Source organism: Oryza glaberrima, chromosome 9, assembly GCF_000147395.1.
Source record: "Oryza glaberrima chromosome 9, OglaRS2, whole genome shotgun sequence".
Lineage (NCBI taxonomy): Eukaryota > Viridiplantae > Streptophyta > Magnoliopsida > Poales > Poaceae > Oryza > Oryza glaberrima.
The window spans coordinates 20336905-20361438 of record NC_068334.1 but is presented as its reverse complement, the minus strand read 5'-3'; the positions used below and the strand labels follow the sequence as shown (position 1 = coordinate 20361438).

General features: G+C 42.7%; 9 protein-coding genes and 1 pseudogene across 9 annotated transcripts; 9 read left to right on the top strand and 1 right to left on the bottom strand.

Annotated features, from left to right (window-relative positions):
• The first annotated feature begins 25 nt into the window (after positions 1–25).
• On the top strand, positions 26–6617 carry LOC127783529 (auxin-responsive protein SAUR36-like). The gene is made up of 6 exons (XM_052310718.1): positions 26–292; positions 520–594; positions 2845–2925; positions 3002–3070; positions 5543–5625; positions 5927–6617. The coding sequence occupies exons 5-6, from the start codon at positions 5603–5605 to the stop codon at positions 6381–6383; spliced, it is 480 nt and encodes a 159-aa protein (XP_052166678.1). The 5' UTR covers positions 26–292; positions 520–594; positions 2845–2925; positions 3002–3070; positions 5543–5602; the 3' UTR covers positions 6384–6617.
• On the top strand, positions 1556–2465 carry LOC127783530 (auxin-responsive protein SAUR36-like). Its single transcript, XM_052310719.1, has one exon. The coding sequence runs from the start codon at positions 1770–1772 to the stop codon at positions 2190–2192; it is 423 nt and encodes a 140-aa protein (XP_052166679.1). The 5' UTR covers positions 1556–1769; the 3' UTR covers positions 2193–2465.
• On the top strand, positions 4189–4617 carry LOC127783835 (auxin-responsive protein SAUR36-like). The gene is made up of 2 exons (XM_052310987.1): positions 4189–4475; positions 4614–4617. Exons 1-2 carry the CDS (start codon positions 4189–4191, stop codon positions 4615–4617), a joined length of 291 nt encoding a protein of 96 aa, XP_052166947.1.
• A 1297-nt stretch (positions 6618–7914) lies between the features above and the next one.
• Positions 7915–8658, top strand: LOC127785158 (auxin-responsive protein SAUR36-like). The gene has a single exon (XM_052312579.1). It carries the CDS (start codon positions 8066–8068, stop codon positions 8489–8491), a length of 426 nt encoding a protein of 141 aa, XP_052168539.1. The 5' UTR covers positions 7915–8065; the 3' UTR covers positions 8492–8658.
• A 3577-nt stretch (positions 8659–12235) lies between these two features.
• Positions 12236–12931, top strand: LOC127784266 (auxin-responsive protein SAUR36-like). Its single transcript, XM_052311461.1, has one exon. The coding sequence runs from the start codon at positions 12348–12350 to the stop codon at positions 12768–12770; it is 423 nt and encodes a 140-aa protein (XP_052167421.1). The 5' UTR covers positions 12236–12347; the 3' UTR covers positions 12771–12931.
• Positions 12932–14183: 1252 nt separating this feature from the next.
• Positions 14184–14949, top strand: LOC127784265 (auxin-responsive protein SAUR36-like; annotated as a pseudogene).
• A 1140-nt stretch (positions 14950–16089) lies between these two features.
• Positions 16090–16922, top strand: LOC127784264 (auxin-responsive protein SAUR36-like). Its single transcript, XM_052311459.1, has one exon. It carries the CDS (start codon positions 16202–16204, stop codon positions 16625–16627), a length of 426 nt encoding a protein of 141 aa, XP_052167419.1. The 5' UTR covers positions 16090–16201; the 3' UTR covers positions 16628–16922.
• Positions 16923–17940: 1018 nt separating this feature from the next.
• On the top strand, positions 17941–18737 carry LOC127784267 (auxin-responsive protein SAUR36-like). The gene has a single exon (XM_052311462.1). The coding sequence runs from the start codon at positions 18074–18076 to the stop codon at positions 18506–18508; it is 435 nt and encodes a 144-aa protein (XP_052167422.1). The 5' UTR covers positions 17941–18073; the 3' UTR covers positions 18509–18737.
• Positions 18738–21496: 2759 nt separating this feature from the next.
• Positions 21497–22305, top strand: LOC127784262 (auxin-responsive protein SAUR36-like). Its single transcript, XM_052311457.1, has one exon. It carries the CDS (start codon positions 21660–21662, stop codon positions 22092–22094), a length of 435 nt encoding a protein of 144 aa, XP_052167417.1. The 5' UTR covers positions 21497–21659; the 3' UTR covers positions 22095–22305.
• Positions 22306–22820: 515 nt separating this feature from the next.
• On the bottom strand, positions 22821–23721 carry LOC127784263 (auxin-responsive protein SAUR36-like). The gene has a single exon (XM_052311458.1). The coding sequence runs from the start codon at positions 23459–23461 to the stop codon at positions 23036–23038; it is 426 nt and encodes a 141-aa protein (XP_052167418.1). The 5' UTR covers positions 23462–23721; the 3' UTR covers positions 22821–23035.
• Between the last annotated feature and the right edge of the window lie 813 nt (positions 23722–24534).

Genomic DNA, 24534 nt, shown 5'->3' with positions numbered 1-24534 from the left:
ATCGCACGGTGCAGATCGATTCGAGCGGAGAAGTCTCAAGTCTGGAGTCTTTTTGCAGATAAGCCACTCGAGTTACCCAGAATTATCTTTTCATCCACGACGGTGAGGGTTAGTGTTTGCTTGCTCTCGCCGCCGCCGCCGGCGGCCGCCGCTGGGACTCCGTTCCCCACAATGCGGCCACCGACGTGGAGCCCGCCTGACGGCGGCGATGGGCGCGGCTTCAGCGTACGCGGAAGTGTGCTCGCGGCATCTCATCGTGTCGACTCTAGCGCGCACCTCTCCCCATGTTCTGGTGAGGGTTTTGGATCGAAATGAATGCTCTAATCGGTAGAAAATTTGATCGATTTATATTGTTTATTTGTAACGGTGTGTGTAAATATTTGTCGATAATTTGCTGATTTGTTGTATTGCACCTGTTTAAGCTTGGGCATATAGTGCATACTTTCTGAAATCGCAAATTAGGATTTTTCTAATAGAGTAATAGTAGTTCCCCTAATTTTCTTTTTTTTCTTCTGTTAGGTATTAAAATGCAGAATCAGATGGTGATATATGATAAGGAGAGATTATGCACTGGAAGTCCCCTTTCCATTGCTGGTAAGTTGTTGTTACCTCTCAAAGATGTCTCCTTTTCCCCCCCAATTCATGCTTGATTTCAACCTAAGTACACTTCATGGTCAGACTCTGAGTTTCTGACATGCGATGTTACAGACAAGGATATACTCATTATTGCTATTTGTTTCCTTCTCCACAGCAATAGTCGCCTTCAGGGTTCTACTCCTCCACTATATTTCAAGTCTGTTTCAGACTGTCCTATATAGTTCACTACAAATCCTGTTCATTACTCTCCATCCTGCTTTGTTGATATATTAGGAAAGTCTCCTATCTATATTTTATGAAAAAATAGCACTTCCAAAGTTTCCTATATTTCGCTTTAAATAAATCAATTGTCCTATTTGATAACGATGATGGCAACTTAGCTGTGTTGAAACCTGAAACTTGAAACCAGTCAATGCCCGGAAGAAACTATACAGACCAAGAAGCATGGACAGAATCAATGATGAAACTACGAACAGAAAACTTTAGATGTTGCAGCAAGTTGCAAGGATTGAACATCTGCTGGCGATAAATCGTCGTCAGATAACAAGGATTATTCAAAACCATCCTCTTTCAGTGCCAAAACCAGGGGCAGCGAAAAATTCCAGCTGTCAACGAAACCATGGATTGAATTAATCATTTGCAACTCACAAGACACGCATGCTACAAAAGCGGAACTAAAATGGACCGATCCAGATTTCCAGAGCAATGCCCTGGACACACAGGTTGCCTGGATTAACTACCGTTCTGAACACAAGACAAGCCGTGTGTGTGGGGGCTCTTTCAGTTCCTCATGCAACAAACACGATTCAGATGTATATAGTGATATGGAGGTCCCAACTCCCAAACACTTGGCCATGGGCGATGCTTACAGTAGATCGCTAATCATCCAGCAATTTGCATTGGCTCCATCACTCACCGCTCAAATGTTCACCAAGCAGCCGATCCCATGTCAGTCTAATCAAAATCTCATTGATCCAGCAACCTTGCACGTACAAACACCACTCACGGCCATGTCTCCTGGCCCATCACTATCTTTCCTTCTTCAGTTTTCTCCTATAAATTTTGGCCAGCTGAACACATCCACTTCATTCACAAACAAGATACTAGCAATCCAAGAACCAAGCCTCTGATCAACAAAGTGCAGTTGATTTCGCCAAAAACAAGGCAGAACCATGATCCATGCAAAGAAGCTTGCTCAGTTGGCTAGGAAGTTGCAGCAGAAGATGGTGTCAGCCTCAGCCGGCAGTGGCCGGCACACGGCAGGAACCAGCCACGATTGCTGCAGCACTGCATCTCTTGCCGGTAAGGGCCACTGCGCTGTGTACACTGTCGACGGGGCGCGGTTTGAGGTGCCATTGCCGTACCTTGGCACGGCAGTCTTTGGTGAGCTCCTGACGATGTCTCATGAGGAGTTTGGCTTTGCAAGCGAAGATGGGAGGATCACGTTGACATGCGACACATCTGTTATGGAGTACGTCATGTGCTTACTTAGGAGAGATGCCTCTAAAGAGGTTGAGAGGGCGTTCTTGTGCTCCATGGCGATGCCATGCCACAATGTCGGAGTGCTCAACCTTCAACTAGCTGTTTGTACATAGCTACTCATGTAAAATGTAGGATTACTACAAGAAAACTAATTATTCAGATCATACAAAAATACCAGCACTTTCTTTCTTGTCTGAAGTCTGAACTCGTTGGTTCTTGGGTGTCTGTACATTCTGGAAGAGGTGAGCTCCTCTGTTGAGGACCTTCCGATCAAACATCGAATGGTACAGATTGATTTGAGCGGAGCATTTGCAGAAAAAAGGAACTAGAATTACCCTGAATTACCTTTTCATCCATCAAGGTGGTTCTTTGAGGGCCACTATTTGCTCTCAGCTCTCACCGCTGCTGGCCATCATGGGGCTCCGTCTCCAGCTACCATGATGGATTCTTCTGCTCCTCCCTGGCATTTGGGGAGCCCGATTGACGGTGGGCTGGGTGGGGTGTCAGCGTCCGCGGAAGTGTGCTCGTGGCATCTCATCAGCTCGACTCAGGTCTAGGGCATAGAAAACGATTTTGATCAATTTAGATTGTTTATTTGTAGCGGTGAATGCAGAGATTTGTCGCTGGTATGCTGATTAGTTGTATTGCACCTGTAACCTGTTTAAGCTTTGGGGTATATAGTGGACGCTTTCTGAAATCGCAAAGAAGGATCTCTCTAATAGAGTAATAGTAGTTCCCTAATTTTCCTGTTTTTTCTTCTTCTAGGTGTTAAAGTGCAGGATCAGATGGTGATATATGATAGAGAGAGATTTTATACCTGAAGTGACCATCAGACATACCCAAGATGTTAGTATGTTACTACTATGAGCATAATGGAGAACTTCTGCCCAAAAGACTGAAGTTTTAGGACTGTTGCCTACAGGTTATTTGCTGTATACACGCAGAATTTCATCGTCTTCTGACGAACCAAAGTTGCTTCTTTCCATTGCTTGTAAGTTGTTACCTCTCAAAGATGTCATTTTTTTTTTTCAATTCATGCTTTGGTTTCAACATACATTCATAGGTTGATTCTGAATTTCTGATGCGGTTTCCGAACAAGGATATACTCATTATTGCATCTCAATATGTTTTTTCCTTCTCCCTAGCAATAGTCGCCCTTACGGTTCTACCTCCGCACTAGCTGAATGTTTATTCAGTCTACTATACTCAAGTCTGTTTCAGACTGTACCACTCCTATATAGTTCACTAAAAATCCTATTCATTACTCTCCATCCTGCTTTATTGATATATTAGTAAAGTCTACTATTTATTTTTTATGACAAATTAGCACTTCCAAAGTATTTTGCTAAAAAAATATCAATTGTCTTATTTGACGATGACAACGACTTAACTATCTTGAAACCTGAAACCAGTCAATGCCCATAGAAACTATGCAGACCAAGAAGCATGGACTGAATGAATGATTCAATGCTATGACATGCTGCATCTGAAACTACAAACATAAAACTCTAGATATTGCAGAAACTGGAAACCAGGCAATGCCCACGGAAACTATGCAGACCAAAGAACATGGACTGAATCAATGATGAATGGTATGGCATGCTGGTGAAACTAAAAACAGAAAACTCTAGATATTGCAGCAAGTTGCCTGGATTGAACACCCATATGATCAAGATGGCTCGGATAGGAGCATCCAGTCTAGCTGAGGGTTCTACCAGTTCTGGGCACCACAGTACAAAGGGGACATGACCATTTGGCTGGTTGGTCCATAGGTTCTGATGCTTAAAGGCTACCTAGTTTTCAAGTCAGTACTACAGTACATCGCCAATCATCAAACTAGTTGCAGAGGCTCCACCACTCAGCTAACAGCCGGTCACATTAAAATGTCCTCACCGTCTCCTACTGCAACAATTACGCAGCAACATTCATGGCTTTGTCTCCTCTGGTCCCGCCCTCCACTTGGGTTGCCCATGCACTGGCCTCTCTTCACCTATAAATCCATCGCCTTCTCAACACAACCACTTCATCTGCAAACAGCATAGCAATCTAAGCATCTCTAATTCACACCTTCAGAACAAAAGTTCATTTAGCGAAGAACACAACAGAATCATGATCAGTTCAAGGAAGCTTGCTCAATTGGCCAAGAAGTGGCAGATGATGGTGGCATCCAGTGGGCGGCAGACTGCAAACATCGATGGATGCTGCAGCACAGCCACAGTGTATGTTGCAGATAAGGGCCATTGCGTGTTGTACACCACTGATGGGGCAAGGTTCGAGGTTCCACTGATGTACCTCAACACGGTGGTCTTCTGTGAGCTCTTAAGGATGTCTCAAGAGGAGTTTGGCTTCACAAGCGACTACAAAATCACATTGCCCTATGATGCCGCAGTGATGGAGTACGTGATGTGTTTGATTAGGAGAGACGCCTCTGAGGAGGTTTAGAGGGCACTCCTGAGTTCCATAGTTAGGCCATGTCATAACACTAGTTGTGTGGTTCCACCAATGAGACTCAATCAGCAATTTGCTGTTTGCAGATAGTATGTATGGTTTTTGTTCAGTCCGATGTAAATTATCAGGATTATAAGATATGAGACAAAGATACAAACTTTTCCTAACAGTCCAGTTCAACATTTTTTTCCCGAAGAGTATTTTCCGCTGATTATTCTTATCAATATCGTTTTCGCTGTTAGGTGTTACAGATATGATGCGAGCAGTTTGCTAACTGAATTATCCATTGATGAATTTTTAAAGATTTTCTTAATGTTGAATAAAATATATATCTAGGAATTTACGTGGCAAACATTGATGAAAATAAACGACGATAGGGGCTTCACAATTGTGTTGGAGCCACTCTTTTCTTTCCTTTATTATTTTCTTTATCCTTTTTTCTCCCCTGTAAGTTTTTCATCCAATGGATGAAATTAACAGCTCTCATGCTATGTCTCAGAAAGATATATGATTGACTCAAGTCTTATTGATAAACTTGGTCCAGTAGGACCATCCTAACTCAATGATAGCACCAGCGAGTCTTAGTCCTGGAGGTCATATGGGAAAAGAGCAATTTTACGGTCCTTGAGGAGGTACCATGAGGTACCAAAAATTTAGTGTAAAATTTGGTATCTCACAGTACCTAGGTACCAAGAGATACCAAATTTATAATAGAAAAAGTGGTACCTCATGATATCTCCTCAAGAACCGTAAAATTGCTCTATGGGAAAAAGTATAGGAAGAAACAACGAAATGGAGTTCACATGAGATGTTGCTAGCCAAATAGTCCATCTTCTAAACAGGCAATGTGACATTGTTGAGAAAATTCTTATTTTTTTAGACCACTGAATGCATTTAATCTGGCAGTTCAGGAAAAACGCGTTATGGGCATGAAGTCCTCTCAACCAAGGGCCACTTTTGGATATTTTAAACATGATACAATTAAATACCTAATATATTTGATATCTCATTGCAGACTCAGAAATGGCACTGACCCTGAAATATGGACCCAGGCTACATGCGGTCCTCATGAGGCATGCGTCTTGGACACCAAAACAGGTCAGTATAGCCACACAATGTGGTGTCCATACATCCACGAACTATTTTTGTGGTATGGCTCTCAAGCATGTACTTAACTGATGGCCCTAGAGAAATCTAATCAGAACCACATTCCTGGCCTTGAAACATTGCATGTTCTGAGCTCATGGCAGTGTCCTTTGCCAGCTTGCACTGATAGTTGCACTTAAACCTCATGCCTCTCTTTCCCCTCACCTATAAATCCATCATTTTAGAACCACCACTTCATCCACAAGCTAAACACAACTCCTAGCTGAATACCACCTCGTACAAAAAATTTCAGGCAAGAAAGAAAGAGAGCAACCATGATCAGTGCCAAGAGACTCGCTCAAATGGTGAAGAAGTGGCAAAGAATGGCAGCCTTCGGCAGGAAGAGACTTACATGGACGGCGCCCAAAGCAACCGATGAATGCTGCAGTTCTGTGGCAGTGAAGGGCCATTGCATCATGTACACCGCCGATGGGAGGCGGTTCGAGGTCCCGTTGGCGTTCCTCGCCACGACGATCTTCGCAGAGCTCCTCAGGATCTCTCAGGAGGAGTTCGGCTTCACAAGCGATGGAGGGATCACATTGCCTTGTGATGCAGAGGTTATGGAGTATGTCATGTGCTTGCTCAAAAGAAATGCATCAGAAGAAGTTGTCAGGGCATTCCTGAGCACCATTGTGAAGCCTTGCCACTATGGGAGTGGCTTTGCACAATCCTTGGGATTTGTCCAACAAGTAGCAGCTTCTAGCTTCTGACAAATTATGTAGAGTTAATCTTTTTCATTTTTCTTCTTCTGAATGATGTAAATATGGAGACATGAAGTCAGAAATAGAAATTGCAATTATTCACATCAAAGGAACAAGTTCGTTCTCTGTTTTTTTCTTAACTGAAGTTGTTTGTTACTCCTGAGTTCTGGAAGTCTGTATGTTTTCTAATCAAAGCTCAGGTTATGTGGCCAAGGAGTATTTTTTTATTGCATAAGAGATGCTGTACATGCTTTGGACTAGACCAACGATATGGTATATTGATTCGTGCAGGTAGTTCAGAAATTTCTGGATACTATTGTACAGGTGAAGATAGAAAAATGATGGAAGCAAACAGTCAAGGAAAGCTATCCAGAGCTACTGTGCTAGCAGTCAAAATTTGAAACACAGCTTGCCAACAAGTCATGTTCAGAATGTTCAGAACCATGTATGGATGTACATTATCCTGAAATCCTCCTTGGCCTAAAAATGCAGATAAAAATAATTGAAGCTCTGAATCCTTGGTCGTCTTGCATTCCTAGGTGATGTAAACTGTAACATGTTCGGATAGGAACTGGAACAAGTAATGCCGCAAAATTACGATCTCAAAATTTAACATCTTAAATGGAAAACAGGCCGTGTAGTAAAAAAAGATCTCAAAATGAAAGTTTAAATGAAAAATAATGTACACTGATTCAAGAACAAAACATGCCAAATGGGTAAACACAGATGGCCTGGCATTCCTCTCAATCAGGCAAAAGGAGAGGGAAATATGGCATTCTAGCAAGAGGTATATTACTTTTTATGGATAAGGGTTCTTGCCAAAAATGTTGTACTGAGAAAGCTCAGCTACAACAAGAAACATCATATGCAAATGCAACACATGCAGGCTGAGAAGTCGAATGCGACATCAGAGCCGGCTTTCTTCAGCTTCTAGAAACGTGATTCAAATGATTATTCAGGTACAATAATCTTACGATACAATATCCTTTCAAAAAAGAAATACTCAACAATAATCCTCCAAAAGAAATAAAGTGCGAGAAAGAACAAAATGGACACCACATTAGATGTTGGAGGGAAAAAAAGGGGAAATCAGACCATGTGCTGGACTAGACTTCTTCTTATGGATGTTCAGAAACAACATATCAGGGATTTAGGGGTGTGAGCAATGCATATCACAATTCCAAGGCTGCATTCAGAGCACCAATTTAGGTAACTGAGAGCACCACAAGCAGTATATAGTACTGAATCTAAGAGCCACCGGTATTCCAATAGAAACTGAAAATGATGGGTTCAATTAACATGTTCTCCTCACGCGGCCTGTTCCCAACGCTGTTCAGTATGGCAGCCACCCTTTTTTTTTTTATTTTGAAACGAAGTATGGCAGCCACGAAATGATTGAAATCAACTGGCTCTTACTACTATCGGTTCCAGCATGCACCGAAAACTTGCTCCCATCAAAATCTGATACAAATCAATCATACCGCGACATCGCACACACCATTCCCATGGCCTTGTCCCTTGCCAACTAATCTCAATGACATCTGTACTGCGCCTCTGCTCCATGGCCTATAAATTCAGCATCTAGCAGACTGAGCACCATCACATTTCATCAACTCATCCACAAAGCGGGCATCGCACTTCATAGTACATCTCATCAGATTTCCAGCTGAAACCAAGATCAACAATCAACCATGATCAGTGCCAGGAGACTTGCTCAACTGGCCAAGAAGTGGCAGAGGATGGCGGCACTTGGAAGGAAGAGGCTCACAATGAAAGCCAAAGAAAATGAAGAGTGCTGCACATCTGTAGCAGGCAAGGGCCACTGTGTCATGTACACAGCGGACGGGAGCCGATTCGAGGTCCCGTTGGCGTACCTCGGCACTGCAGTCTTCAGTGAGCTCCTCAGGATGTCACAGGAGGAGTTTGGTTTCACGAGCGATGGCAGGATCATGTTGCCTTGTGATGCTGTGGTAATGGAGTATGCCATGTGCTTGCTCAAGAGAAATGCTTCAGCTGAGGTGGAGAAAGCATTGCTGAGCTCCATGGTGGCACCTTGCCACTACACCGGTTGTATGGTGCCAACCGTTGGAGTCAACCAGCATATTTCTTGCTTGTAGTTTCCTGAAGAAGAGCCAAGTCTTCTCCTGTAGTTCTATTATATCTGTATTATACCTGGATCAGTTTAGAACAGTTAGATGTAGGTAATAGAAAGAGGAAAATTGCCATGTAAGCCTTTCAATCTTGCAAGCAATCAAAGAAAACGTCCAGCCAACATATGCTGTCATTTTTTCCTTAAATTGATGTTGCACAGAGGAATGAATTGCATTCTCTTATTGAAAGGACCTTGATGTCGTCTAGAGAGGGGGGGGGGGGGGGGTGAATAGGCGATTTTTAAAATAAATGCGGAAGCTAAAACAAAACAGGGTCGGATTGTCTGATATCAGGTCGGATAGTCCTATGTGATCGGATAGTCTGAATTGAGATCAGACTATCTGACCTGCACAACAACAATACAAACAAGAGAACAACCTAAGAGATCTAGATTCAATCCACAAGCAAAGAGGTGAGCTCAACCAACAACAATATTAGCATGGCACAAAGCAATGCAACAAGAAGGTAAAGAGAGTGAGGATATCACCTAGATTTATGCGCCGATGTATTTCCCGGAGTTCAAATCCTTGAGGGGATTCTAGTCTCCGTTGAGGGGCTCGCAAAGAGCCGGGTCTTTTTCAACCCTATCCTCGTGAGGTTGCACAAATACACTCCTCCTTCCACTAAGGGTATCTCTTTCCTTGCGGAGGCGAGATCCGGCCTTCACAAACTTCTCTTGGCCAACCACACGTAGATCAGTGGCCCAAGAACGACACCTAGCCGTCTAGGAGTCCTCAACCTCCAAGAGTAATAAACACCACACAACTCTTGGACAAATCCTAGTGCTCAAGATCAAAAGAAACACATACTAGACTCCCAAACTCCAAATCCACACACAAAGATCCAAGTCACAAAGAACAAGGGGGATTTGAGATAGAGAGGGAGAGAGCTCAAAGATCCAAAGCACTTAGCACAAAGCTCAACCCAAAACAAGATTTGAATGAAATGAGTTTGGGCGACCCTAGAAAAGGGGTTGGTGGGGGGTTTATATAGATCCCCACAAAATGTGACCGTTGGTGGGGAATCTTTCAGCCCACGTCGGATAGTCCGATATAAGATCGGATAGTCCGATATTTTAAACCTCCAAGGCAACAAGAAACAGAGAACGAAGTTCCATGAAATTTCGGACTTTCCGAGACATCGGACTATCTGATGTTAAATCGGAGTATCTGATATTTTAGAAGCAAAAACTTCGTCCTCAAACAGAGACTCAAGTTCCATGAAATTTCGGAGTCTCTTTATCATCGGACTATCTGATCCAACATCGGATACTCCGACACTTAGAAAAACTCACTCGAAAGGATTTTTCAAACAAAGACAAAGAGTGAAGTTCTGTGAAAAATTGGATAGTTCGATACATCGGATAGTCTGATTTCAAATCGGATAGTCTGATGTTGCTCAAGTAAAAATGCAATAACTTTTTACTCCGAACTCCGATTTCGAAGATCTTGGACTCTATGGAAAGCTAGTTTCGTGGGCTATCAAACCCAACATAAAACATGGTCCAAAACCTTCAAGAGATGTTGAAAAACTTGCAAAGAAACCCGGTGTAAGTGTTGTGACAAGTGAAACAACTCGGGATTAAAAATTTTGGCTTAGGTTTTTCAACTCACACAAACATGAAGCATTTTGAGCACTAGTATTCAACCAATTATATGCATGTGGTATCCCTCTTAATAGTACGGCATCCTAAACTCAAATTTAAAAAGCAAAGTTATACCAATAGGAGTACCTTCACACCATATTGATTCTTCACTTGGAGGGTTACCAACGTCAAAGTCATTTGATCATCGGGAAGATCTCATCTTCTTGATCTTTGACATTTCATCTTCCATTTCTCAAATGATTAATGTGGATAATCCATGGCTTCAAATGGCCTCGCACAATTCATCACGACACAGTCTTCACTCGCCCTTCACCACCGGTTTTGGTTCGTCGGCGCCAAGCCCCTTGCTTGCCCTTCACCACCGCATGGTCCATCGCAACTGAGTGTCGCTTGCGCTTCACCGTCTTGCCATAGGTAGTCACTTCATACCCGCATCTTCAATATCTTCTCTTTAATTCTCATCCATCGATAAGTCCATTTCCTAGCTTATTCATCGGACTAATCACTTGCTTATACACTCAATAAGTGCATTAGTCCCTTAATCGTTTGTCATCAATAAACCAAAACCCACTAGGGGCATAGATGCTCTTTTACTTATGTTACATGAAATTGTTTACTGCAGAGTATTATCAAAAGTGTCTGTACAATCTACTATGCGCTTCTGATAAAACAAAAATGAAATGGTAAGGTGGCACAATTTTGAAATAATGACTTAAGTAATGTAAAAATCAGAAATAACAAGGACTTGAAGTAATGTAAAACTCGTAATTAGGTCGCACAAACAACATTAACATTGAATCGTTGGATAAAGATTTCAGAGGGCCATTACAGATCAGAAGTAATAAGGACTTTAAGTAATGTAAAAATCATGACAGACGGAGACCCAATTATTTTCAATCAGTAGTAAAAGGCCGACTTTTGGAGAAAACCATGTGATGATGCTTAGCTGCTATCAGAATAAATATTAAAATGTTGTTGAAGTTATAACTTTTTAAAGAAGCCAATGTGTCATCCATCATAATCATAAGACTGGTCATTTTTTTCCTTCACAATTTCCAGCAAAATTTTCCATACCATGGTTTGCACCTGGTTGTAGACCCATAGGAAAGCCCAGCTTCCCAGGGAAGATGCCGAGAACTCAATGCCACATGTGATGCTACGAACCAGGCAGCCCATCAATCAGAATTATGTAGGCTGCACTGTTCAACAGTTGCACACAATGATCAGTTAATGTGGTCCTTTTCACACCAAATCAAAATTTTAAGAGGTTATTCAAGTCCAATAGAGACAACTTCTCATCTGTTAATTGCAGAACCAAGTGCTACCCATCCCTGTCATGCAGTCTCAGTTGTGTTGCATTTCAAAGTACAAAAACAGGAAGCCGCAATCAATCTGAATTCTGAAATATTTATTAGCTCCAATAAACACAAGCAAATAATTTTTACTCCCACAAAATATGCCAAGCATATGGAAGCAGAGAAATGGGCTCATTTTTTATAATATTATTCCATCATTTCAATCTTGGAAGGTCTTGTTCGCCAAAGAAATTCTTCTACATCTGTGTAGAATGAAGGATCCTTTAAAGCAATCTGTTTTTGATTGGTTACAAACTTTGTAGCTTTAAGATCTTGCTGTATGTAAACCTCTGTAAATATTTTCTGCTTTAATGAAAATACACTGCTACGCAAAGCCCTGGCAGTTTTCCAAGTCAAAAAAAATATGCCAAGCATGATGGAATCCGCCAATAAAAAGCTGGACCAGAGGTGCCCTCACCATACTTCTCTGCTATTATCTCATTGCACAATAGCTGATGGAACTGCCCCTCACGCCGTCACAACATGGACCCAATTAAACATGGGGTCCTCGTGTTCCTCATTCACTAAACATGTCAGTATGTCACTCTGGCATCAAGTGCATATAGCGGTGTGTGCAGAACTCAACCACTAAGACATGCATGTAGCAAACACTTGTCCCTATCAAAATCTAATTCAACCAGTTGCACTCAGCATTTGCATGTTGCGGTATCATGGCCCTGTCCCTTGCTGATACTTCTGGCCAACCTAGACACTCGCACACCATCATTTCCCCCATCTATAAATTCAGACTAGCTATCTCAATATCATCAGTTCATCAGCTCCTCCAGAGACAGAAACTGAGAATCACACCTTATAGCATACCTATTCAAATTTTCAGCTGAAAAAACCAGCCAACCAACCATGATCAGCGCCAAGAGACTGGTTCAATTGGCAAAGTGGCAGAGGATGGCAGCCCTTGGAAGGAAGAGGATCATGGGAAAGGCCCAAGAAACTGAAGAATGCTCCACTTCTGTAGCAGTCAAGGGCCACTGCGTCATGTACACAGCTGATAGGAGGCGGTTCGAGGTCCCATTGGCGTACCTTGGCACAGTGGTCTTCAGTGAACTCCTGAGGATGTCCCAGGAGGAGTTTGGCTTCACAAGCGACGGGAGAATTGTGTTGCCTTGTGATGCTGCAGAAATGGAGTATGCCATGTGCTTGCTCAAGAGGAATCCATCGGTCGAGGTGGTGGATGCATTGCTCAGCTCTATGCTGATACGTTGCCACTGCACTGGTAGTATGGTGCCAACTGTCGGAGTCAACCAGCAAATTTCCTGCTTGTAGCTTCCTGAAGAAGAGCCATATGGCTTGCCCTGTAATTGTACATTATTATGTATTATATCTGGACCAATTCAAAACAGTTAGATGTAGCTAATAGGAAGAGGAAAATTGCACTGTAAATCCTTTCGATCTTGCAAGCAATCAAGAAACACGCAGTCAGCATATGCATCCATTTTTTCCATTAAATTATTGTTGCATACAGGTTAACAGTATGATTGCACATATTTCATACGAGAATTGCTGACTGCACAGAGTACTCTCACAACAAGTCTGTACAATCTGTTCTGCAGTTCTGATATAGTAGTGAGGAAATGAAATGATCAGGTGGCACAAACAGTAATAAGACCATTAAGAATCATAAATAATGACTGAAGTAATGTGAAATTAACAGAATGGAAGGAGATAAATCATTTTAAGTCAGCAGTAAACAGCTGATTTTGGAGAAAAAACATGATGTTTAGCCTCTACCATAATAAAATGTTGTTGAAGATATAACCTTTAAAGAAGGCAGTAGCCAGTAGGCCTGAACATGCTCAAAGGCATAAGAGTACTCCATTTTTCTTTTCACTTTTTTCATCTAAATTTTCCACACCACTGTTTGCTGCTGGTTGTAGACCCACAGGAAAGCCCAGGGAAGATGCTGAGAACTCGATACCACATGAGATGCTGCAAATCAGATAGGCCATCAATCAGAATTAGATAAGACACACTGTTCAGCAAGTTGCACACAATGATCAGTTAGCGTGCCCCCTTTCACACCTAATCAAATAGTTAATCAGGCTATACAAGTACAGAGTACACACGCAAATCCAATGGAGGCGACTTCCCATCTGCTAAATAAAGACTACTGATTGCTGAATCATAAGTGCTAGACATCCATGTCCTGTAGCCTCCATTGTGTTGTACTGTGAAGTACAAAAATAGGATGCCCAATCATTTTGAAATATTTGGATTGTGCAATAAACATAAGGAGATAATCATTCACTCTCATCAGAAGATGCCGAACAAAATGGAACACATCAATACAAAGCTGGACCAGACTACCAGAGGTGCCTTCACCATACCTGTCTGCTATTATCTCATTGCACAATAGTGGATGTAACTGCCACTCACGCCACCACATGTTGAACCCAATTAGCATGGGGTCCTCATGCCCCTCATCCACTAAACATGTCACAATGGCATCCGGTGTGCTGAACTCAACCACCAAGACATGCATGCAGCAAACACTTGTCCCCATCAAAATCTAGTTCGATTAGTTAAACTCAGCATCACATGTTGCAGTATCATGGCCCTGTCCCTTGCTGATACGCCTGACCGACATCGACGATGGCATGCTTCACTGGCATGATATCATTTCCCTCATCTATAAATTCAGAGACTAGCTATCTCAGTATCATCAGTTGATCAGTTCGTTTGGAGTCAGAAACTGAGCATCACACTTCATACCATAGCTATTCAAATTTCCAGCTGAAAAAAACCTACCAATCAACCATGATCAGCGCCAAGAGATTGGTTCAATTGGCAAAGAAGTGGCAAAGGATAGCTGCCCTTGGAAGGAAGAGGATCATGGCAAAGGCCCAAGAAACTGAAGAATGCTCCACTTCTGTAGCAGTCAAGGGCCACTGCGTCATGTACACAGCTGATGGGAGGCGGTTCGAGGTCCCGTTGACGTACCTTGGCACCGCGGTCTTCAGTGAACTCCTGAGGATGTCCCAGGAGGAGTTCGGTTTCACAAGCGACGGCAGAATCGTGTTGCCTTTTGATGCTGAGAGATGGAGTATGCCATGTGCTTGCTCAAGAGAAATCCCTCAGTCGAGGTGGTGAATGCATTGCTCAGCTCTATTCCAATGTCTTGCCACTGCACAAGTCGTATGGTGCCAACTGGTGGAGTCAACCAGCAAATTTCCTGCTTGTAGCTTCCCGAAGAAGAGCCATAAGTCTTCTCCTGTAGTTGTACTCTATTCTGTATTATATCTGGATCAATTCAAAATAGTTAGATGTAGCTATAGAAAGAGGGAAATTGCTCTGTAAAGCTTTCCGATCTTGCAAGCAGTCAAGAAACAGCCTGACAGCATAACCAAACCATTTTTTCCTTAAAACTTTTGTTGCATACAGGAATGATTGCACATATTTCATATGAGAATTGTTGACCGTACAGAGTACTTTCAATACTCAACAAGTTTCTGTACAATCTATCTGCGGTTCTGATAAAAAAAATAGTGAGGGAAATGAAATGATCAGGTGGCACAAACAGCTGTTTTCAATGGTCAATCGTTGGATAAAGACTTCAGAAGGCCATTAGGAATAAAAAATAATGACTGAAGTGATGTGAAAATGACAAAATGGAAGGAGGCAAATGAATTTAAGTCAGCAGTAAAAGATTGATTTTGGAGAAAAACAAGTAATGATGTTTAGCTGCTACCAGAATAAAATGTTGTTGAAGATAGATCCTTTAAGAGGTCACTAAGCCAGTATCCAGTAGGCTTGAACATGGCATCCATCATTAGTTTAGGCCATTTTTCCTTCGCATTTTTCAGCTAAATTTACCATATCATGGTTTGCTGTTGGCTGCAGACCCATAGGAAAGCCCAGCGAAGATGCTAGGGACTCAATGCCACATGAGATGCTACAAATCAGATGGACCAAACTGTTCAGCAAGTTACACACAACGATCAGTTGATGTGGCCTCTTTCACACCTATTCAAATTGTCAAGCAGGTTACATAAGTACAGTGTACACATGGAAATCCAATGGAGACGACTTCTCATCATCTGCTAAATAAAGGCTGCTGACTGCTGAACCATAAGTGCTAGACAACCCTGTCTTGCAGTCTCCGTTGTGTAACTTGTGTTGTATCGCGAAGTACAAAAATAAGATCACCTAATCATTATGAAATATTGGGCTTGTCCAATAAACATAAGCAGATAATCTTTTATTCTCAACAAAAGATGACGAACAAAATGAAATCCACCAATAAAAGGCTGGACCAGAGGTGCCTTCACCATGCCTGTCTGCTATTATCTCATTGCACAATAGCTGATGGAACTTCAACTGCCCCCCACGCGTTGGACACAATTAACATGGGGTCCTTGTGCCCCTCATCCACTAAACATATCGCTATGGCATTCAGTTTGCAGAACTCAACCACCAAGACTTGCATGCAGCAAACGTTTGTCCCTATCAAAGTCTAACTCAATCAGCTACACGCAGCATTGCATGTTGCGGTATCATGGCCCTGTCCCTTGCTGATACATCTGACCTACATCGAAACTGGCACGCCATCATCTTCATCATCTATAAATTGAGAGGCAAGCTATCTCAATACCATCAGTTCATCAGCTCATCCAGAGTCAGAAACTGAACATCACACCTTGTAGCATACCTACTCAAATTCCCAGCTGAAAAACAAGACAACAAGCAGCCGACCAACCATGATCAGCGCCAAGAGACTTGTTCAGCTGGCCAAGAAGTGGCAAAGGATGGCAGCCCTTGGGAGGAAGAGGGTCATGGCAGCAGCTCAAGAAACTGAAGAATGCTCCACTTCTGTAGCAGTCAAGGGCCATTGCGTCATGTACACAGCTGACGGGAGGCGGTTCGAGGTCCCATTGGTGTACCTTGGCATGAGGGTCTTCATTGAACTCCTGAGGATGTCCCAGGAGGAGTTTGGCTTCACGAGCGATGGCAGAATCATGCTGCCTTGTGATGCTGCAGAGATGGAGTATGCCATGTGCTTGCTCAAGAGAAATGCCTCAGCTGATGTGGTGAATGCATTGCTAAGCTCTATGCTGACATCTTGCCGCTACACTGGTAGTATGATCCCAACTGTTGGGGCCAGCCAGCACATTTGCTGTTTGTAGCTACTGAAGTCATGCATGTTGAGGCCCTGATTCTGATTCCTTTATGTGGCTTACCTGGAATGGTCCAATGTAAGATAGTTAGATTAACAAAAGGAAAGTGAAATATGCTATGTAAAGCCATTTGATCTTGCAAATAATCAAGAAGAAACGTGGCCAACCAGCAGTTGCAGCCATTTTTGCTTACATTTAAATTGCCTATAATAGTGAATGCCACTCTTTTCGAAATTGCAGCATGCAGAATGCATGGCAAGTTTCTCTGAAATCTACCATATAAGATTCTCACCTTAAGAAATATAAGCTGCTGTTAGAAAAGTGAACAAGTGAAATCATCAAGTAGAAGAGCATTTGTTTTTATGATGAACCCTCAAGATAAAACTTACAAAAGCCCTCAGGATGACAAGGGTCAAGGAAAACAGATTTCATTGACAATATAAGACCGGATTTTCGAGTATGAACGAGTGAGGTTTAACTGTTGACATATAATTCTACACCCTGAAATGGTAAAACTGCATATAAGAAAATTAGGCCTGAAATGCTCAAAAGAAAATTTGAAAGCATAATAAAAGACATGTCCATAGTGGTTCTCCAAATGGAAAACTGAACTGTAGCGTTTCCATTTATAGTAATAGAAATGGGAGAGGGTTTCCTTCTCTTTCTTTAAAAAAGAAAAAAAAAGACGATTCACTAAATGGTCTTCAGGTTGGCAGCTGGTTGTAGGCCCACAGGAAAGTTCAGAGAAGCTCACACCACATGCAATGTACAAGTCGGTAGGTCATCAATCAGAATGGAGATGGGAGATGGGGACTGTTCAGTAAGTTTCATACTCTGCATTTATTAACAAACTGCCTTTCAGACTTAATCAAACTGTCAAGAACATACATAAGCACATTGTGAACTGGCCATACCCATGATAATGGCCCTTAAATTGATTGCAACTCACGGTGATACACTGCAAACTGCGAAGTACAAGAACAGGGTCCCTGATCATTGTGAAAATGATTGGTCTTTTGATTAACATATGCAGCTTATCTTTCACTATCAGCACAAGACTTGTCTGCCAATATCTCATTGTGTAGTACCTGAGGAACTGACCTTCACACACTGGACCCAATTTGCATGGGGCCCTCGTGCCACTTATCCGCTAAGCACGTTATATGGCGGTGCACTGTTATGTGCTCACCACACATCAAACAGTTGGCCCTAAAGCAATGTCAAATCTCGATCACCTTGCCTTGATCAGACTGGAACATCGCACATGATGTGCTCATGACCTTGTCTCCTTACCCAGCGTTTCCAACCATGCCTAACTTGGCTGGATACCTCCTTCTCTCCAACTATAAATCCATGGCTAAGTGGCCTCCAAACACCATCACTTCATCCACGAACAAAGCACTGCAACTCAGGTAGAGGTTTCCAGCTTCCGCCCTCCAGAAAAAAGAATCAACCATGATCAGCACCAAGAGAATTGCTCAACTAGCAAAGAAGTGGAGAAGGATGGCAGCCAAGGGAAGGAAGCGGCTTACAATGATGGCACCACAAGAAGCTGAAGGATGCTCAACAATGGTGGCAGGCAAGGGCTACTGCATCGTATACACCGCAGATGGCATGCGGTTTGAGGTGCCACTGCGGTACCTCGGCACGATGGTCTTCGGTGAGCTCCTGAGGATGTCACAGGAGGAGTTTGGCTTCACGAGTGATGGAAAGATCACATTACCATGTGATGCCATGGTGATGGAGTACGTGATGTGCTTACTTAGAAGAAATGCTTCAGTAGATGTCGAGAAGGCATTCTTGAGCTCCATGGCGATTTCGTGCCACTATGCAAACAGTACGACACCGTCTCTGGGAGTAAACATGCAAGTTGCTATTTGCAGCTCCTAGTAGTCATTTGTTAAGCACTCTTGCATGTAAAGTAGTTCTAGATAGAAGGAAAAAGTTGTACATTCTCTCATATGACAAAATTTGGCATCTGCCACTTTGATAACATCAGTATGTGAATCCAATTTTATCTGGGAAGGCTGAAGCCAACTGAGGAGAAACCAGGTCAATCACAACCGACAGTCATAATTCATATTATTTTCTATTGCATTTCTTTAAAAAATACAATGAGTCTGCAGACAAGAAAAAGGATTATATACTAACTGTCACATATTAGCACATACTAGAACAGATGTTTCTGAACTTCTTTTAAAAAAAGAAGATGAAGAGAGGAAACTAAAGCCAGCACATCAAGGTTCACAACTTATGGAAGGCTCAGAGGAGGTGCAGGAAGACTCCAACTCTCTAATAATGGATTCAACATGACACATTACAAATCAAGGAGACCAATCAAAACTGAGATATGAAATTTTCTGGAAGTTAGCTTAAACCCAATTGAGGGACACAATCCTACCCCATGTCCATGGCATTAATCTACACCAAATGAAATTAGTACTGCTAAACACAGAAGTTTCAAGTACTAATTAGTCCCTGCACGCACAAATCCAATGAAGTGTACTCTGCTCTTCTCCTTCTGCTCAGGAAAATATGCACATGGGGATTATAGGAAACACAGATGCTTCGCAGAATCTTTGGGAATACAACATGCAACTTAAAACACATTGTGGGGGTAATTACTTGGCATTGGCAACCTCCAACCCTTTGGCAAAAAAAAACTTTTTTTTTCTATGCCGATTAACGCTTAGATATAGAAAAAAGTAGAACCTTTTGGGAGATAGCGATCACAGCCAGAATATCAACAAAAGCTATAGTATTAGATGCATCATGCATAATATCCTAATTTCTTCATTGGTAAAAAATAAATATCTTCAGGAACTGCGCACTTTATGCCCAAGCTAAAACAAATGTACTAGAACAAGAGGGTTTTTTTTAACTTTCTTGAGTAACAACAAGAAAACTCCGAAATCTCTAACCATGGCTGCAAGAACTTTCTCGAGACAAACAACTACCACAAGCAAATTTGCTTTCTTTAATACACTACCGATTTGGGCCTATTCGGTTGGGGATTCTCACCAGTCACCAGACTGTGGGCATCGATGTCACAGCAGACTCCACCGGCGAGCCTGCCTAGCGAGCGCCCAGGCGGCCGCGCGAGATTCACCGGCGCTAGCGGCCGCCACTTCCGCCGCCGCCGGCGGATACTTTTTTTTTTTTTTTTTTGACATTTGCGGCGGATACTTCGAATCTTCGATATGGGTACAATACTTAAATGAAGGATACTTGGTGTTTGGATGAGTGACTAACTTTAGTCTATACTAATTTAGAGTATTAAATATATACTACTTACAAAACTAATTATATAAATGAAAGCTAATTTATGAGACAAATTTTTTAGCCTAATTAATCCATAATTGGAGAATATTTATTATAGCATCACATAGGCTAATTATGGATTAATTAGGCTCAATAGATTCGTCTCGTGAATTAGTCTAAAATTATAGATGAGTTTTATTAATAGTTTACGTTTAATATTTATAATTAGTGTTCACACATCCGATATGATAGAGACTTAAAAGTCCATCGAAACAGGGTCAGAGGGTCTAACCATAAAAGCCCAAATCCTCTAACCCGTCTCAATCCGAACCGTCCATATTAATCGATCAAAACAGACACGTCAATGAAAGCTGCTAGAATTGAATCCACTACGAAATCTTTCTAATTTCTTCAGAACTCACTAGTAAGAAACAATAAGAATGCATGCAATATTTCGGCATATTTTTCCGTTGTGTCACAGAACCAATTGATCAAACAAAATCGTATACTATACATCATGAACAGATGAATTATGTGCAAACAAGAACTGATTGTTGAGACCCGGCATAGTGGCAAGAACTTGACATGGAGCTCAAGAACGCCCTCTCGACCTCTTCAGAGGCATCTCTTCTAAGCAGGCACAAGACATACTCCATCACCGACGCATCGCACGGCAACGTGATCTTACCGTCGTCGCCGGCGAAGCCGAACTCCTCCCGGGACATGGTCAGGAGCTCGCCGAAGACCGCCGTGCCGAGGTACAGCAATGGCACCTCGAACCGCGCCCCGTCGGCAAATGGCTCCAAATGGAAGCAATCTGACTACCAAATGGCTCCGGCAGGCAGTCTTACTCCGTTCGTCAAAATCTGACTTGGATACAGACAGTGATACCAAGTTGGAGTCTTTTTGAATTGATACCAAGTTGGAGTCTTTTTGAATTGATACCAAGTTGGAGTTGCTGCACTGAAAGTCTGAAACTAGGGGCAGCAACCTTGTTTTAACTTTCCTGCCAAAACCAGCATGAAACTCCCAAAAGGTCGTAGGACCATTGCAAAATGCAAGGAAAATGCCAAGAAATGGTCGCCACTACATGTGCCATGCTACAAATCATGCAGACAACCGATGGAAATCGGGGAGATGGAGCTGCAGTACTGCAAGTTGTGCCTGCAACAATCAAACCACTGCTAGCTAGCTAACCAACACCTAATAGGCATGCAATGCAACTCTGAGGCTGTAAAGCAGAGAAACGAACCCTGAATCTGCCCAGGAAAGGGCACTCCTGAACCTTCGCGCGGCGCCGTGTCTCCTTCAGTCCTTCGACACTACCACTTCACCTAACTGAAATCACAAGAACTAGTAATAGTCGTCAACTCATTCAGAAAACGATTGTCTTTGAACTAATCCATATCACCAATTTCTTGATACAGGAAGCTGACCAGAATGGAACAGCCTGCACGATGATATGCTTCTCCCAGTTCAGCTGCAACTACTGTAGTACGTACGTATCTGGTTGCCCAGCCACTAGTCCACTGCAGCAGCAGGTGATGGCCTACCTCGCTGCTGTAGTACCTAATCTGAATCTCTCGCTGCCTACCTCTCGAGGCAACATTGCACAAGTCCAGCTCATGGCCTTGTCTCCAACCAAATGCCTTACACATGGACCATCTTTCGTCTCGTCTCGTCTATATATCCATGACGATCTAGCTATTAGCGATCAACATACCATCCATTCTTCCTGAGCAACACACACCTGAAACCAAGAACATAACAAGCAGCCGCCATGATCCATTCCAAGAAGCTCGCTCAGCTTGCGAGGAAGCTGCAGAGGATCAAGACGGCCGCCAGCACCAGGGAGGACGACGACGCCGGCTGCACGTCGACCTCGCCGTCGCCGGTGGCGGACAAGGGCCACTGCGCCGTGTACACGTCCGACGGGGCGCGGTTCGAGGTGCCGTTGCCGTACCTCGGCACGACGGTGTTCGTCGAGCTCCTGAGGATGTCGCAGGAGGAGTTCGGGTTCGCCGGCGGCGACGGAAGGATCACGCTGCCCTGCGACGCGGCGGCGATGGAGTACGTGATGTGCTTGCTGAGGAGGAACGCGTCGGAGGAGGTCGAGAGGGCGTTCCTGAGCTCGGTGGTGACGATGCCTTGCCAGAATTCAGGCTGCACGATGCCACCTGTGGCGTTGCACCATCAGTTTGCAGTTTGTAGCTAAAGGTTTCTGAAGATACTCACAGTTTCGCTGCACTGCATGTCTGCATTTTGCAAGTCTTGTGCAATCTGTATGATGTAAAAAAGAGTAGTTCAGTGTAGGAGATTTGAAATGAAACATTGAATGACATTATGACATATACCAGAATTTGATTTAACTGATTTAGTACTTTATTTAACCTTGGGCTTCAGTGTACATATGTTTGATTACGAGTTCAAGCGACCACGTTAACTGATCGTTTTGTGCAACTTGCTGAACAGTGTGATTTATCGATCTAACTTTATTGATGGCAGCTGCAAAACATGGTATGGAAAATTTAACAGAAAAATGTGAAGGAAAAATAGACTGAACTTTTTCACGGATGACGCATTGCCTTCTTGAAAGGTTATAGTTTTAGCGACATTTTATTCAGATAGTAGTAAACATCACCGCACATGTTTTTCTCCGAAAAGTTGGTCTTTTATTACTGACTTGGAAATTTTGGCGTCCTTCCATTTTGTGATTTTTTTTACAGTACTTCAGTCATTATTTCTGATTCCTAATGGGTTTTATCTGATGATTCATGGTTGACGTGCAAAGCGCTTGCGTGTTCGGGGAAAAAATCATCGTTGGAAATGTTGTCTTTGCCATGCCACCTGATCATTTCATTTTTCACTATTTTATCAGAAGTGCTAGAATTCTAGAATAGATTGTACAGACACTTGTTGATACTGAATACTGTGTGCAATCAACAATTTTCATGGAACATAAGAATTTCTTTATGCAACATCAATTTAAGGGGGGAAAATGGTCATTCAATTTCTTGATTGCTTTCAAGATTGAAAGGCTTACATGGCAATTTTTGTCCTCTTCCTATTAACTACATCTAACTATCCTAAACTGATCAGGGCATAACACAGAATATAATGCAACTACAGGAGAAGACTTGGCTCTTCTTTATCAATCTACAAGCAGGAAATTTGCTGATTGACTCCAACAGTTGGCACCATAGAACCAGTGTAGTGGCAAGATGCCACCATGGAGCTCAGCAATGCTTTCTCCACCTCAACCGAAGCATTTCTCCTGAGCAAGCACATGGCATACTCCATCACAGCAGCATCACAAGGCAGCATGATCCTGCCATCGATCGAGAAACCAAACTCCTCCTGTGACATCCGGAGGAGCTCACTGAAGACCGCCGTGCCGAGGTACGCCAACGGGACCTCGAATCGGCTCCCGTCCGCCGTGTACATGGCGCAGTGGCCCTTGCCTGCCATGGAACTGCAGCATTCTTGATCTTGTTTGGCTCTCACTGTGAGCCTCTTCCTTCCGAGTGCTGCCATCCTCTGCCACTTCTTGGCCAGCTGAGCAACTCTCCTGGCACTGATCATGGCTGGTTCTTGGTCTTGGGTTTTCAGCTGGAAACCTGATGAGATGTGCTATGAGGTGTGATGCAATGCTTGCTTTGTGGATGAGCTGATGAAATGTGATGGTGTTCAGTCTGCCTGATGCTGAATTTATAGATGGCATTGAGATGAGTTAGCAAGGGACAAGGCCATGGGATCGGCGCATGCGATGTCGCGGTATGATTGATTTGGGTCAGATTGTGATGTGAGCAAGTTTTCAGTGCATTGCTGGAAGCGATAGCAGTAGGAGCCAGTTGCTTTCAATCATTTTTGTGGCTGCCATACTGAACAGCGTTACGAACAAGCCGCGTGAGAAGAACATGAGAATTGGACCCATTGTTTTCAGTTTCTATTGGACTACCGGTGGCTCTTAGATTCAATACTATCTAGAGATTGTGGTGATCTGAATGCAGCCTTGGAACATGCATTGCTCACGCCACTAAATCCCTAATATGTTGTTTCTGAACATTCATAAGAAGAAGTCTAGCACATGGCCTGATTTCTCCAGCATCTCATGTGGTGTTCATTTAGTTGTTCTTTCTTGCACTTCATTTCTTTTGGAGGTACTACTACACATCTAGATTATTGATGTTCCTTTTTAAAAGGGTATTGTATCATAAGATTTATCGTATACCTGAATAATCATTCGAATAATGTTTCCAGGATCGAGATGTCGTTTTTGACTTGTCGGTCTGCATGGGTTGCATTTGCATATGATGTTTCCTGCTGTGGCTGAGCTTCAAAGTACAACTTATTAGGCAAGAAGAATATAATCATCCATAAATAGTAATATACCTTGTGCTTGCTAGAATGCCGTATTTTCCCTCTACTTTTCTCTGTTTGAGAGGAATGTAAGGCCACGTTTGTTGATTCTTTTGACATGTTTTTGTGTTGAAACCTTCATTTGAGAAACATATTTGTGCTAGCACTGCCTGTTTTCCCTTGAGTTTTTCATGATACAAATAAAATTTGGAGAGTTACTTGTTCCAGTTGCAATTTCCCTTGTGTTGTTTACATGATTATATCACCCAGAAATGCAAGACGAACTAAAAGAAACT

Bases quoted from the DNA above. Each gene is read 5' to 3' on its own strand.
- LOC127783530 (XM_052310719.1), top strand. From the start codon at position 1,770: ATGATCCATGCAAAGAAGCTTGCTCAGTTGGCTAGGAAGTTGCAGCAG.
- LOC127783835 (XM_052310987.1), top strand. From the start codon at position 4,189: ATGATCAGTTCAAGGAAGCTTGCTCAATTGGCCAAGAAGTGGCAGATG.
- LOC127783529 (XM_052310718.1), top strand. From the start codon at position 5,603: ATGCGTCTTGGACACCAAAACAG. The intron at 5,626-5,926 runs GTCAGTATAGCC...AAAAAATTTCAG, and splicing joins CGTCTTGGACACCAAAACAG to GCAAGAAAGAAAGAGAGCAA.
- LOC127785158 (XM_052312579.1), top strand. From the start codon at position 8,066: ATGATCAGTGCCAGGAGACTTGCTCAACTGGCCAAGAAGTGGCAGAGG.
- LOC127784266 (XM_052311461.1), top strand. From the start codon at position 12,348: ATGATCAGCGCCAAGAGACTGGTTCAATTGGCAAAGTGGCAGAGGATG.
- LOC127784264 (XM_052311459.1), top strand. From the start codon at position 16,202: ATGATCAGCGCCAAGAGACTTGTTCAGCTGGCCAAGAAGTGGCAAAGG.
- LOC127784267 (XM_052311462.1), top strand. From the start codon at position 18,074: ATGATCAGCACCAAGAGAATTGCTCAACTAGCAAAGAAGTGGAGAAGG.
- LOC127784262 (XM_052311457.1), top strand. From the start codon at position 21,660: ATGATCCATTCCAAGAAGCTCGCTCAGCTTGCGAGGAAGCTGCAGAGG.
- LOC127784263 (XM_052311458.1), bottom strand. From the start codon at position 23,461: ATGATCAGTGCCAGGAGAGTTGCTCAGCTGGCCAAGAAGTGGCAGAGG.